The sequence below is a fragment of the Chelonoidis abingdonii genome, chromosome 11 (genome assembly GCF_003597395.2).
Source record: "Chelonoidis abingdonii isolate Lonesome George chromosome 11, CheloAbing_2.0, whole genome shotgun sequence".
NCBI classification, from domain to species: Eukaryota; Metazoa; Chordata; order Testudines; family Testudinidae; genus Chelonoidis; species Chelonoidis abingdonii.
Window position 1 is genome coordinate 53714287 of NC_133779.1, and position 14609 is coordinate 53728895.

At 52.8% G+C, this 14609-nt stretch overlaps 1 protein-coding gene across 6 annotated transcripts in view; it reads right to left on the reverse strand.

Annotated features, from left to right (window-relative positions):
• Positions 1-621: 621 nt before the first annotated feature.
• Positions 622-14609, reverse strand: part of LOC116816132 (intelectin-like protein) — a 111791-nt gene continuing 97803 nt past the window's right edge. For 2 of the 6 annotated variants that reach the window (XM_075071142.1, XM_075071144.1), the window contains exons 7-8: positions 2243-2346; positions 622-880 (exon numbers count right to left, since the gene is read on the reverse strand). In XM_075071142.1, the coding sequence (XP_074927243.1) occupies positions 728-880; positions 2243-2346 (257 nt within the window). In that variant the 3' untranslated portion in view covers positions 622-727. Of the gene's footprint in view, positions 881-2242; positions 2347-3116; positions 3238-4079; positions 4239-4623; positions 4872-6675; positions 6850-8335; positions 8400-9524; positions 9622-14609 lie in introns of those variants that run through there. The other 4 variants (XM_032765148.2, XM_075071140.1, XM_032765146.2 and 1 more) reach the window with 4 other exon arrangements.

Sequence of the window (14609 nt, forward strand, 5' to 3'; positions counted from 1 at the left end):
AAATAAAAAAGTAACGATACTGTATAAAAGTTCAGCCTGATCAAAGGAGAGTCCAAGAACTGACCTGAATTGGTGACCAGACAGGACTGTGGCGGGATCTGAAATACTTAAAAACCTGCCAGGGTCACCCTGGGGGCAGTGGTGAGCTTCTGCTGAGCTAGACCTTGGATACACTGTTTATTAGGTTCAGAGAACAGGTCTGCAGATGCTGAACTGACCTCACCTCTGCTGAGCTGATCATTGTGAATTGCAGCCCAGGCCCCACTCTGGAGGGAGGGGATTGCAGAATCCAGCCCTGAGAAGAGTGACAGCTGAAGGCCTGACATCGAGGTTGGAGTCCCTCAAGGAGACATGAGGGGGAGAGGTGCAGCTAAATCAGGAGCTGTGACAACTTCATCACCTCCTGGGCCTTATTCCTCACATCTGTAACATTGGGATAACTGCGCCACCCGCCTTGGGAAAGTGCTTTGAGATCTAGGGATCCAGAGAGCTAACTAAGGGCTAGGTGTTCGTAGTGAGAGCAGTGCCTGATCCTGACTGGTGCTGAGAACCTTTCAGCCCTCTCTGGGTCACAGGGGGAGTAAATCACACCGAGACCCCCGCACATTTCACTTTCTTTATTTGCATCACAGATGTCCACAGCTGAGGCCATAATTCTCCTCCCAGGGAGCAGCTGTGGCTCGAGCGAAGCAGCGTCGTTCACTGGGTCACGCCAGCCTTTCTGGACTCAGCGGTAGAACAGCAGCACTGCGGATTCAATCATCTCCTTGGATACGCTCCAGTGCTGATGGGTTCCGTACCCGTTCCAGGCAAAGGCAGGGAAATCACCGCACTGAGCCGGGTTCGCTTCTGGGAAAAACCCTCCTCCACCTATGCAGTACTGGGGAGAGAACAGAGGAATTGCCAGATGGGAGCAGAGCAGGGGCCCATCTAGCCACTCTCCTGTCTCCAGGACAGTGCCAGCTGCTTCAGAGGAAGGCACAAGAAACCCTGCATTGGCCAGTTGGCAAAAAATCTGCCCACAGAGAAAGTTACCTCACAGTCAGAAGTCAGCAGGTGCCCTGAAGCATGAGGGTTTAAATCCCTTCCTAACTCTTGGGACCAGACTCTTCATTGCCCTGACTGTTGTGCAGCCCCTTACCCTGGTGCAATGGGTCCCCAGATGCCAGCGTTTGCCACTCCCTTTGCACTGGTGTGAACGTCTGCACAAGGGGCAGGGCCAGTTTAGGCCATTGAGTGGTGGTGGTATTTATCGTTTGCATTGCAATGCCGCTTCGGAGCCCCAGTCCTGGGCAGGCCCTGGGGTGCTGGATGCTGTACAGAACAGAAATACAGCCCCTGCCCCAAGGAGCTCACAGTTCAACCCTCATCAGAAAGTTTGGGAAAAACCTGCACTGGGGAGGTAGACAGGGGCCAGAACGCTTGATGCAGGAATCCCTGTGGGAGGTTCTCTAGCACGTGCCATGCAGGAAGTCTGACTACAAGATCCATCATATTGGCCCTTCTGGCCTTTGCATCTGTGGATCTGTGAAGGCACCAGAGAAGGGGCTGTGTTGGTGCAGTATCTGCCACCTGTGTCTCACACCCTGGAACAGAAATCGAATCTTGATCTGGGAAGGCAGTGTGGCCTAGTGGATACAGCACTAGACTGGGACTCTGGCGATCTGGCTTTTATTCCTGGCTGTTCCATTCCATGCCTCAGTTTCCCCTTCTATAAAATGGGGGTGATGATATTGACTCCTCTGTGCAGCTTTTAAGATTTGATGAAAAAAGCCATTCCAGAGCTAGGGATTATTATGACAAATGCGATCGCGCAGAGCCCTGTGGACCTCTCTGGGTCAGGAGCAGACCATGAGTGGGTCTGATTCACTCCCAACTTACCCGTGGCAAAAGCTTGGGCTGCAGGCCCCCTGCTGGCAGAAATTACACCTTGAAAGACTTCCCAGTGGTGCAAAGTGCCCACAGCAGCCAACAGTCCCTGTGATCTGTTCCCCCCAACATGGTCCCTCAAAGAAAAGATGTAACATCCATCCCTCTTGGCCTGTCCTGGGGGATGATTGCCTCCATGTGTACAGCTGTCCCTCGTGGCACAGGGGGCACAAACTGAACCTACCCTGCGCCAGTGCCGAGCTAAAAGCAGTTCTTGTGCAGCCGACCAGCTCTGACAGTGACACTAGGCAGCCCCAAGGCTGATCAGCTGGCCTTTGCTCCACAGATAACCCCACCCTGGCCAGATACTCACATGCTCGGTATTACAGCCGGTCACTTTCACCCCAGGACACAGAGCCATGGCTGCCTTCTCAGTATTAAACACACGGAACTGGATGTAGCCAGGAACAAATTCAGCTGGTGACAGAAAAGGGCAGGTCAGGACCATTGTTTGCCATGGACAGGTGGAGACAAGGGACAGAGCTCCGATCCCAGCTGGTCCTGTTGAACTGGGAATGACCAGGGACTAAGAAGCAGGAACTCCAGTCCCACAAGTGATCAGGAACCGTGAGGCTCAGCCGGGCTGTTCACAGATCTGTCACTATCATGGCATCTTTACATTCCTAAGAGCTGGTTTGTGTTCAGTTGTCTTGTATCATGTTAAGGTGGGAAACACACACCGTGCTGTCTCCTGGGGATTTTCCATTAGCTCTCGTTCCATCGTTTCCCCTTTCTCTAAATGAGTGATGCTTTTACTATGTTAGTAACCAACTAAGTTATCAACTGGCACTAAGTTATTAACTTATTTGCTGTGAGAATAATTAATATATCTATAAACTAAATAGTTCCCCTGTCATGCTGTTTAAATATGACTAGTACAATAGTAGATGAAACAATGAATTTGCATTCCTGTGGCTCTTTTGGGTAATGTTGATCGCTAATTCGGCTCCTGGACCACTGAGGTTTGAGTCTCACTGCTCTAAAATGAAGGTTGTTCAGACTGAAACGACAGGCCCAGGGCTTAAATTCAGAGGCAGCTGTCCGGAGCAGAGCTCTGGTAAATGTTTTCTAACCTCCTGGAGTTTTTATAGCATGTTGGGGGCAGAGACACTGGGGGACTGCGGGAAATACCCTGAGAATTTAGTGCAGGTGGAGAGGCAGAACCCGCATGCTTACTGCAGACTTACATCGGCTGTTTGGAGAGTAATAGTTGGCGGTTTGCTGGGCATCACCATAGTCGTAGATGACGGGCACGGCAGGGCCATTGTTGGTCTTGCAGACGCCGGCGCCGTATTTCACTGGGTATTTCTGGGAGACACAAATGCAGCAAGAATCCAGTGTTAGTTTGTCCCTGTGGCAGGGCAGCTCCAGCACAGACAAGGCAGCTTCATTGACACATGCTCGCTGGGTGATTTGTTCAGTCAGGGCCGCCTCCCACACAGGCCAGCCCTGGGACACAGCAGTGACCCCAGCAGTGGGCAGGGAAATCTGGCATGTCAAGGTGCCATTTGGGGTAGATTTGTCACAGACTGTTTAGGGTAGGGTCTTTTTTTCTGTTCTGGGTCCGTGCAGCACCTAGCACCGTGGAGCCCTGGTCTGCGGTGGGGCGGGAGGGGAGTGTCTGCTAGGAGCTGCCACAATGCTGGCAGTAAATGATAATAGATGAGAATCAGCATGTGTCCAGCACCACTGCCCGCTGCCCTGGCACTGAGGAGATGCCACTGCTAGGACAGTGAACCCCAAAGCTGGGTCTCAAAGGTGGGTAAAGGGCTTGGACTAGCACCAAAGCACCTGTGTCCAATGGCCCCCCATCTCCAGGGAGTGAGGTGGGGTCAGTCTCTGTGGCCCGTTCAGCCCCTCTGCTGAGTCTGCCAGCACATCAGTGCCAAGGAGGTGGCTGGTTTGGGATGTGAACCCCAGCAAGTCGCTGAGACCAGCCAGCTCACCTCACACCAAGGTCATGGTCAGATTCCAATGCATCAAGAGGAAGGCTCCTTCTCCCATTATTAGCCTCTGGCCCCCAAGCATGGAGCATTTATAGCATGTTGAGGATTTGCCCAACTCAATCCCTCCATCTACACTGAGGCCAACGGAGCCACCCGGTCCATCCTGCACATGTCCCCCCAAAACCCCCAGCTCCGTGCCGTCACCTGGTAGAGTTTAAAGAGGTTCCCCCCCTCCGAGGACGGGAAGCCAGTCTCGGTGTGGTACCTCAGGATGGACCTGTTCTTCCATTCCTTCAGGGGTGTCCTGTTGGTTACATGCCACACGGACAGGTCCTGGGCTTGCAGATCATAATAACCAGGGTTCTGAAAAGCAAGGGTCCAGCTGAAACTTCTTAACCACATCCCTGGTACTTACCCAGCAACCCCCATCCCCAGGGCATCTGGGCACCTCCCCAGCTGTGGTTTATGCCCCGGAAGGCAGAGAGGCACCATCCCCATTGTACAGGGGCGGGGTGGAACAGAGGCACCGAGATTAGGTGATTTGCCCTAGGTCACACAGGGGGCCTGTGGCAGGGCAGGGAACGGAAGCCAGGGCTGCCAAGCCCTCAGTTAGCACCTTGACCTCTGGACCATTTCTCCATCTAACCCCCATGCCTGTGTCCCCCACCTGCCCATGTGCATTCAGCCACCTCTAATGCACCCTCTCTCCCCAGCAGATAGCTATTGGCCATGGAGAAGGGGACCCCACATTGTAGTCATCGCTGGTGGAGCCCATCGCGGAGCCGAAGGTGTTGTAATTGGCCCAGTTGCTGTCTCCCTCTGGGTAGTTGACGTTGCTCCCCTGCTGGCTGGACCAGCGATCGCCATTGGTGCACTTGCCGTAGACATTGTTCTCGTGCACGCTGGCCACCAGGGTCCAGCCGCCCCCTTTGGTGGTCATGTCGCAGAAGGTCTGGTAGATCTCACCATTTTCAGTGAGCAGGGTGTAAATCCCATCTGCAGGGGGCAGGGTGGGAAGGGGGGAGCACCGAGCTGGTCAGCCAGGGCTGGGGAAAGGGGCAGGGCCCTCTCGGAGCCAGCCATTAAATGGGAAACACTCAGGTGAGGCGCTTCTAGTGCCCTGCAGCAGGGCGCAAACCGAGAGTCACTGGAGCAGGACGTGCCCCTGCATCCGGGAGCAGAGCAGCCCAATTTCCAGGGACCCTAAAGCCCCCTTGGCAGCGGGAAGTGAATGCAAATTACAGGGACTCCCAGGGGACGGGGCCTGAGCCTTTCCACACACAAGCTGTAACACTTTAATGATACCAATGTAGTTACAGCGCGACTTGTGGACACAATTGATACTGGCTTTGTTTGTATGGTCACCCACAAAGGATTATCCGGATGTGCTGGAATTATGGGTAAAATGTGTTCAAACCAGATAGACAAGGGGATAAGGGAAGATCTTTTATTGGAGCAACATCTGTTGGTGAGAGAGAGAGAGAGAGAAGTGTTTGAGCCACACCGAGCTCTTCTGTGAAAGCCTGGCTCGAAAGCGCGTCCTTCTGACCAACAGACGTTGGTCTGGTAATAGATATTACCTCACCCACCTTGTCTCTGTATTATCCTGGGACTGACACAGCAACAGCTAAGCTGCATTTAAACCAGTTGTCAGGAGAGTTGATCAACAGGTTTTCTCCAGAAAAAAGAAAGGGACCAACACCTCAAACCCAGAGGTGCTGGTACGGGGGGTGCTGGAGGTGTGACTGCACCCTCTGGCATGAAGTAGTTTCCATCATATACGGGGTTTACAGTTTGGTTCAGTGACTCTCAGCACCCCCATTATACAAATTGTTCCAGCAAACCCTGCTCACAGAGGTGACCAAATTCAGTGGTTGATTCATCTGTATGGGAGGAGCAGGAAGAGCTCATTTGCACTGTAGAAATCACGAGCGGGGTGAAGACAGACCAGCATCCACCCCAGCAGGAACAGGAACGCTGGCCAGATCCATTTCAAAGGGTTATTGGACTATAAAGCAAGGGGAGTGAACCCCTAAGTTTCCCTCGCCTCAGGAGACAAGGAAAAGCAGAACTTGGGACTCTGTGGGGATCCTGAAAAGAACTAACCAGCCACTGCTGGGAAACGAAGTTTGGTCGGGAAATGCCTGGAATAAACCTTGTGAAGTTACGTCTTTGCCGTTAGACAGCATAGTTTTACTTTTGTTTGTTGGGAGCATTTTCTGGCTGGAGCCCGTCTACTGGAACTCACTTCAAGCCTCCCTCGCTTTATTCAATAAACTAGTTTGACTGTTTCTCTAACCCGAGCCCGCGCTTTGACTGAACTGAGGTGCTTGTTAGCTCCAGTCAAGATAACAAGCTGTTGTTCCTGGCCTGTGTAGTGCTAGGGGTTGTGCGCTACAGAGGGACGTCTCCGCGGAGCTCGGGGGCCAGAGTTCACTGAGTTACCAGCTAGGTGAGGTTTAGGCTGGGAGGGCCCTGAGGAGTTTGCTGGAAAGACAGACAGACTGGAACAGGATGGAGCTTTCCGCTGCTGTATACCTCCCACTTGCTGGGCTGACAGGGCTAGCAGAGTGTCTCACAGCTCTGGGTATCGACAGCAGCTTGTCACAGCCAGCCCTGGTAATGCTGTTTTCCCACCATGCCCACGGGCAGTCAGGTGCCCCTGCTCCCATCTTAGAGATGCTTGGATGCATCTAAACCAACTGGACCCAGCTGTGGCCTTTACACTGGGTCTGAAGCAGGCACCCAACAAAGGCAAAGCAGCTTCTGGCAGGTCCAGGGATGCTTCCTCCGCACTCACCTCCAGCCCCGTCCCGGGTGGCTTTAATTTCCTTGCAGCTGCGGGGCAGGCTCTGATAGCTCTGGCCACTCTGGCCACTCTGGGAGCAGGATGTGTCTTCCCAGTTCTCCAGCAGGTCACGGATGGCGAGTTTCAGTTCCGCAGCACCCACGTTCTCGGCTGCACAGGGGGTGGCTTGGGGTTAATTGGGAGTTTTCTCTGTTACCATGTATGGGGCCAGAACGGCAGAGCCCACCCTTCCACTGCATTGCCAACTCACGATCTCAAAATCATGAGTTAGACCTCCCAAAATCAGGATGTTTTGCCCCAAAAATCATGAATTTGGGTTTTTATTGAACGTCTATATTGTGTTTTTTCAGTCTGCCTTTTGATAGCTGAATTCCCACTGCCCCTCCCCATGGTTGTGTGACATTTAGTATTATCCTGGGACTGACACAGCAAGGGGAAGGGGATTTTATCCCCTCCACAGGAGCTCTCACCCCTGACATGCCCTTCTCTTTCCTGGCAATTAACCCCCAAATCAATCCTGTTCCCAGTTCCCACATCAGATCTGCCCCCACTTCTGCCTTTTGCATCAATTCTGTCTGTCCCCCAGCCCTCAAATCAGTTCACCCCCCCTACCAGTGCTGCACCCAGCCCCTATCCAGCCCTGCCCCCAGCTCCACATCCGTCCTGTCCTTATCCAGGCCCCAGCCCCACATCTGCCCAGCTCCCCCAAGCATCCCATCAGTTCTGCTCCTCCTACAGCTCCTAGGATTTGTCACTCCTCCCAGGCTGAGGAGGCTGCAGCAGCACCCCCATTCCCTCCTGCCTTCCCAGGTTGGGTGTTGCAGGGGTGAGGGGGAGGAGTAGAAGGGGAGAGGTTCTGCCAGCTTCATGAGGGCTGAACTCCAACGAGGTGGCTGGAGCATCTCATGTTGCAACGGGTGGAGCTTGTGCCCTGGCTGACGTGCTGTCACTCATGACAAATCATGAGAGCTGGTGACACTTCGTCATCATGGTGCCCAGTGGAGATCCCAAGCCCTGGGGGCAGGGATGGGGCACAATGCTGTGATGGGGCAGAGCAGATGTGTCTACTTATAAATGCTCTGGGTGGGACCCACACAGGGACTTTAAAGTGGAACTGATGCATTTTAAATATATACATTAAAACCCTGTTCCACATCCTTAAATCAGCAGCAGAAGAGCTTGATAGATTTTAGAATCAGACACAGGGGCTAGATCGCAAAACTGGCTGGAGTGGGAGTGGCTGGAGACTCCGGGCTTTTAAAAAACAAGTCACTTATTTAGGAGTCTTTTGGGGCCAAGATTTTCAGACAGATTTTGGGTGCCCAACTCAAGACATCTGAGGCCCCTCCACGGTATCTCAAAATTGACACCCAGAATTACTCGTCACTTTTGAAATTTGGCTTCAAAGTCAAACTTTGTGTACTTGGACAGTCAGCTCTTTGGGGCTCGTGTCGTCTTCCTGTTCTGTGTTTGTATAGTGCCTGGCACGATAGGGGCCTGGTCCAGGTACCTCACTTGTGTATCAGCAGAGCCTCCCCTGTAGCAACCCGCCCTGCTCTCCCCCTGCATGTATCACAGCCCTGGCCCCAGAGGCAGGGTCAGAGTTTGGGAGAATTAGTTCCCAGAAGAGGAAAACGAAACGGCCACTTACCGCAAGGGGTCACCCTGGTCACTGAGAGGAGGAGCAGCAGGAGAGCGAGTTGCTTCATTGTTGACTTTGCAGCAGGGAAAACAGTAAATCAGTTGGTTAATAGCCAGGTTGGGGCTAGTTAGCGTCACAGAGCACAGGAAGTGAGGTGGGGTGGGGGGTGGCTCCTCCTCATACCTCCTGCTCCCAGCTCTGCCCTGGCTGTCTGCATAACCTGCCCATGGCACTAACACCAACACCCTGCAGCCCTTGAGTTCAGCGGAGGTTTGCCGGAGTGGGGATGGCCTTGCAGTGACATCCTTAGAGCAGTTTTTATCTTCAGAAGCCACTGAGGTGAGCCGGGCTGGGACGAGAGACCAGGGACCATGGTGCCTTCACATGGAACCGGGAGGAATCCAAGTAGCATCATGTGCCCAGAACAAGCCCTCCCCCTGCACTCTCTCTGCTAACTGAGCCTTACATCACCCCATAGGGTGGACAAGTCTCATTATACCCATTTTGACGATGGGGAAACTGAGGCAGAGAGGGCTTGACCTTAAGCCCATTGAAGTCAGTGGAATGCCTCACACTGGCCTAGTCGGCACTGGGATCAGGTCCAGGGAAGGGAAGCGAGGGGATCAGTACCCAAGTCCCATCTCAGATCTTTTTCTAGGAGTCTTTCTCCTTGCTCTGCAGCAGAACTGACACCAGCACCTTTCACTCATGCCCTGGCATCTTCCCTCCCGCTGCAGGGCCACAGCTTCATGAGCCCAACCAAAGGGCCCTGCAGCACTGCTACCCAGTGCTAGTGGCAGGCAGAGGGGGCTTTTTAAGGCTCAGCTTCAGGAGAGCTGGGTTCAATTCTCCCCCTCTGTCACTCACTCCTCAGGCAGGTGATGGGTTCTCTCCCGGCTCAGCTCCCCAGCTGTAAAACAGGGGTGAGAACCGTCCCTACTTCACTGGGTGATCTGAGGATAAGTCCATTGAGGCTTGCGTGTGCTGGGCAGCCAGATGGAACCATGCCGATGCTATGTAATAATAATGCCTAACGCTGTTCATGAATGGATCTCAGTAGCATTATTCTCATTTTACAGATGTCGAGAAACCAACGTAGCCTTGGGCTTTTTAAAGCGACTATGTCGTGTTGACATATCACAACTACTGCTACGTGACATCACTGAGGAATGTACTAAGGGGAAGGGTCGGGACCCACCTGGTTCCCAGTTCCAGTGTCACTGAGGTGTCTCACTGCAGATTTCAGCATCAGAAGCTTCTGACCAGAGGGACAGAGCTATTCCTCTGATGCACCAGTTGCAAATCTAACCTTTTATGGGGAGTGGAGCCACTCATAAAAGCAAACACAACTTAAAAACAATAGAACTCTCCAGGCACCCCACCCAGGGGCTGGGGAGACAATTTCCAGTGAAAATGTTAAACGGGGTCAAATCTAGTTCTTGTTCCAGGTATTTGAATTTATTGCTCTTCAAAACAACCTCTGGCAGTCCAGCCAGGAAACTCTGTGTTGATGCAAAAGCTTATGGCAGGCCTGACATTACTGCATTATCCCTAATTATTTGTATACTGTGGCTGAGTATTGATTCAGGTGATGGAGTTGAATGGTCCTGATGAAGCCAAAAAGGAAGTTGGAACTCTGTAGATCATCCACTGATATAATAATGAGGCAGCTTAAAGCAGGAACTTTGCTATTTAGGTTTCATTGAAACAGCATCTTTGCCCCATGTCACAGATCCATAGGTCTGGTGCTCTTGATCAGTTCTGGACTGGTCGCTGGGAGGACCCCTTCAGTGCCCCAGACCCGCTTTAGGGTCACACTCTCACTAGGGTAAGCCTCTTGGCTTTACCACCTCCTCAGACCAAACCTTGGAGCCTTACGCACTCCATTTTGCACCGTGAGCTCGCTTCAGCCAGTCCACCTGAGTTGGACACCTGAGAGAGACTTGAATACCCAAAGGGGGAAATGCACCCCCACCTTCACCATGTGCAGTATGGTGGCCAGGTGCCCGGTTTTTGACACGAATGTCAGGTTCGAAAAGGGGCCCTGACAGTGTCTGGTCAGATCTACAGAACGGACATCCAAAGTCCAGTTACTGTAGGCAGGGGAGGTGGAGAGGCCATCACCCATGCCAGCCCCTATTCAGCTGGGACCACCTCTTACTAGCATCAGGTGGCTGCAGCTCCCTGTCCTGGTTCCACAAGTGAGTGTCTTCCACCTGCGAAGAGGGAAGGAGACACAGGGGGAGAAGGAAAAAGCAGAGAACAAAGGGGGGCAGAGGAGGGAACAGGGGCAGGGGCTTGTGGAAAGAAAGTGGGACGGGGAAGGTTCCAGCACACCTGCTGGAGTGTCTGGTTTTTAAATATTACAAAATTGGCAATTGTAATGTGCAGTGATTCTTTGCCAGTGTGGTAAAGGCAGCAAGGTTTATGGGATGTCTAGAACACAGCGTGGCAAGTCCTTGGTTAGCCCAGAGAACAAAAAGTTACAGCCTGGTCCATCTGGGTCACCCCCAGAGAACAGAGCCCTCTGACCCCTCTTTAGTCCCAGTGCAGGAGCATCTCTTGCCTCTGGGAGCCCACACTTAACATCCCCATCGGGCCCTTCCTCTGTCCTTTGTTTCTGTTCCTGGGCAAACACTGTCACCTGACCTTGCTCCTTAGCCCTTTGTTCTCCAGCTGGTCACACGCAACTGGCTGCCTGTGGAGGTGCTCCATCCATGGTCATTAATTGCTAGGTGCCAAATGTCCAGGCAATGGGAGGGGCCATTGTCTTCTCTGACTCTCCATGGGCATGGGGCTCCAGATCCCAAACAGCCAGGCATCAGGCATGCCTGTATCTCTGGGTCTTTGCAAAGAGTAAACCATCCTTTCTCATTATCTAGTTACACCAGAAAAGTCAGTCTCCAGCTGTTCTGGTTGTTGAGAAAACCTTGAAAAGGTGGCCAAGGGTAACCTGTGCAGAGACATTTGCCAGGGTCTGCAGAGAGCCTGAAACAGTAACTGAGGCATGAACTGCCCATGTGTTTCAATGGGAGCTAATTCAGATCTTGCCAGCCTTTAAAACCATTTCATTAAAGCGTGTAAGGAAGGAGAGGGAATGCATAAAGATCTACAGGAGCATTGTCCAAAGAATGGGGTATGTTCCCCTAGGACAATGTAGGATTTAAGTGCAGGCCTTCAACAGCATGTGCTGGGCAGTGCAGGGATGGGAGGGGCCATGAATTGTGTTGTTGTCCCGAACGGGAGATCAGGTTTCAAACATCTGCAGCTTTGCCAACACCAGGCCCTGGCATTAAAAAATCAAGAGTCAGGCCCTAAAGATCATGAGATTTTTTACAAAAACAAAATAAGTTGTTTTTTTTCTTTGCCTTCTGGACTCAGAGCTTTTGGGTCACAGTCAGGTCACCTTTTCCAACTTCTCTTTATGACCTTGAGGGCAAGAAACTGCCTTGTTTTAAAAACAAGAGCTGAGATTCTCACCTGATCCTTTGACTCTAGGAACCAAGACTTCCAGAAACAAAAACAACAAATACATTGTGAGACTCATGATAATATTGTAACAGCTGGCAAGACTGTGTTTGGGAAATGCTGCCTGGGTGCTTAGGAACATCAGTAGCAATCTGTCATGCATTCTGTAGCGAGGCGTTCTGGCTCCCCACCGCCTCAGAGAGGGACGAGGCCCTCTGGACACCAAAGTGGGCAGAGCCAGCAAACCCTGCGCCAGCCCCTCAGAGGTCAGGGCGCAGGACAGGAAGTATAAAAGCCCAACCCCAGAGCTCACTTGGCTCTCAGCCACCGGAGTGACCAGATGCTTGTGGCATAGCTCCTGGTGGGGAGACCATCCATGGTTGATGGGGGGCCGACCTGAGGACTGGCCAGACCTGCCAACGCCTTATGCTAGCCCAAGCCCAGAGACACTGCCAAGCCTACTGCTCACCCATTACCCCGAGGAACTCCCAGGCCTACCATGTGCCAGTTACCCTGAGGAGCTGCCAAGCCTACCACTCGCCAGCTATCCTGAGGAGCCCATGGTGTGTGACCCCATGGAAGATGCCGTCCAGAACCAGGTACCTCTAGATGGGGAGACAGGGAGTAGTCCGGGAGCAGCTGACCCAAGTCTGGCTGCAACACTGCCAGAGCCAATGTCAGTGTATTGTGGTCAGGATCCCCACTGACACAGCAGCAGGTCTTTGGCCGCTGCTAGGGTCCCAGGCTGGGACGCAGTGGAGTGAGTGGGCCTGCGTCCCCCCTGCCACCCACCTTGCAGGTGGCCGCCTCCCCCTCTCCCCAGCTGCTCAGAACCAGGAGCCTGGGGGTTTGCTGTTGAACCTCTGCTCAGCCCTGCCTGAGGGCCTGAGCTAGTAACTGTTTGTTGCCCCGTCCTGACCCAGGGCCTGCTAATATTGACCTGTTTGCTCAACCCCTGTCTGAGGGTCTGTGCTACTGACTGTTTGTTGCCCCGCCTTGACCCAGGGCCTAGGCCTGCTAATATTGAACGGTTTGCTCAGCCCCCACCAGAGGGCCGGAGCTGCTGACTGTTTACCACACAGCCAAATTCCCTGACCCATCTGACCAAAGTAATGAGGCAGTGTGGCTCCCCGCCGCCCCGGAGAGGGAAGAGCCCATCCAGAGGCTGGAGTGGGCGGAGCTAGGGAGCTCTGAGCCCGCCCCTCAGAGAGTCAGGTGGTGACCCGGAAGTATAAAGGCTCCCCCTGAGAGCTCAGTAAGGCCCTAGCCACCGGAGAAGCTAGATGCCTCTTGTCTAGCCCGCAACTGGGAGAACCCCGCCGCCCAAGGCGGCTGCCAAGACTGGCCAGGCCTGCCCTGCGCCCGCTACCCACAGGAATTGCTGGGCCTGCCCTGCGCCCGCTACCCCAAGGAGCCTATGGTGCTGGACCCCCCAGAGGACAACACCCTGACCCAGATACAAACCGAGGGGGAGTGTAGAAGTAGCCCGGGGGCAGCCGACCCTAGTCTGGCTGTAGCACTGTGGAGTCATGCCAGTGTGTTGCGGCCAGGATCCCCACTGACAGCAGTGAGTTTCTGCCGCTGCTAGGGCCCCGGCTGGGACACAGTGGAGTGGGAGGGCCTGCGTCCCCCCTGCCACCCAACTCGTGGGTGGCTGTCTCACAGGCCTGTGAAAGCTTGGGCCTACAGTTGTTGCTCAGCCCTGCATGAGGGCCTGAGCCCCCAACTCTGTACTGCCCGCCCTGACCTAGGGTCCGGGCTTATGGTGTTTGTTCCAGTACCACAAGGGCTGCTGAGGAAGACCCCACGGCCAGACTAATTCCCCCAAATATCAACTGTGTGTAGGAAGGCAGTATGGCTCCCCACAGCTCTGGAGGAGGTCAAGCTGTGGCAAACACTTGTACAATCCTATAATTAGGTGTGTCATTCCTAAACAAATTGCCGTAATGGGGCACACCAATACTATGGCCCTGGGTGCCTTATAAAATCCTAGACCAGGAGACAGCTGACTCTCTGGACAGTGACAGCCTCTCGGCTCCAAGCTCACTCTGTCTTTTCAAACATTCTTCCTCCTCTCAAATCCTGGCTCTGCTCTGACCCGACCCATATTTACATCTCCCGCTGGAAGTGATTCCTAGATTCCAAGGCCAGAAGGGAACCACTGTGATCATCTACTCTGACCTCCTGGATCACCCAAGCACAGGACTTGCCTGAATTAATTCCTGTTTGAACCAGAGCAGATCTTCTAGAAAAATATCCAGTCTTCATTTAAAAATTGTCAGTGAGGAAGAATCCACCACAACCCTTGGTAAATTGTTCCAGTGGCTAGATACCCTCACTCTTAAAATTGTGCTCCTTATTTTCAGCCGGATGTTGTCTAACTTCAACTTTCAGCCACTGGACCTTGTTATACCTTTGTCTACCAGAATGAATAGCCTATTATCAAAGTGCTGCTCCCCACATAGGTACTCATAGACTGTGACCAAGTCACCCCTTAACTTTCTCTTTTACATAAATAGATTCAGCTCTTTCAGTCTCTCAATATAAGGCAGGTGTACCAATCTTTTAATCATTCTCATGGCTCTTCTTTGAACATCAAAAAGAAAATATGTCTGGAACTTAGGCTTTTACTAATTTTAAAAGAGCAATTCCAAAAACTAAGCACCCAAAATAGCTTTCTTGGGGGTTCAGCTTAAAGGTTAAAAGCAAACAAAAGCATCTGGGGTTAGCACAGAGGAATCCACTTGTACGGGGAGACTGTGGCAAATCAGTAAAGTCCCTGAAACTACTACGGCTTATTGTTAAAGACAGCCTA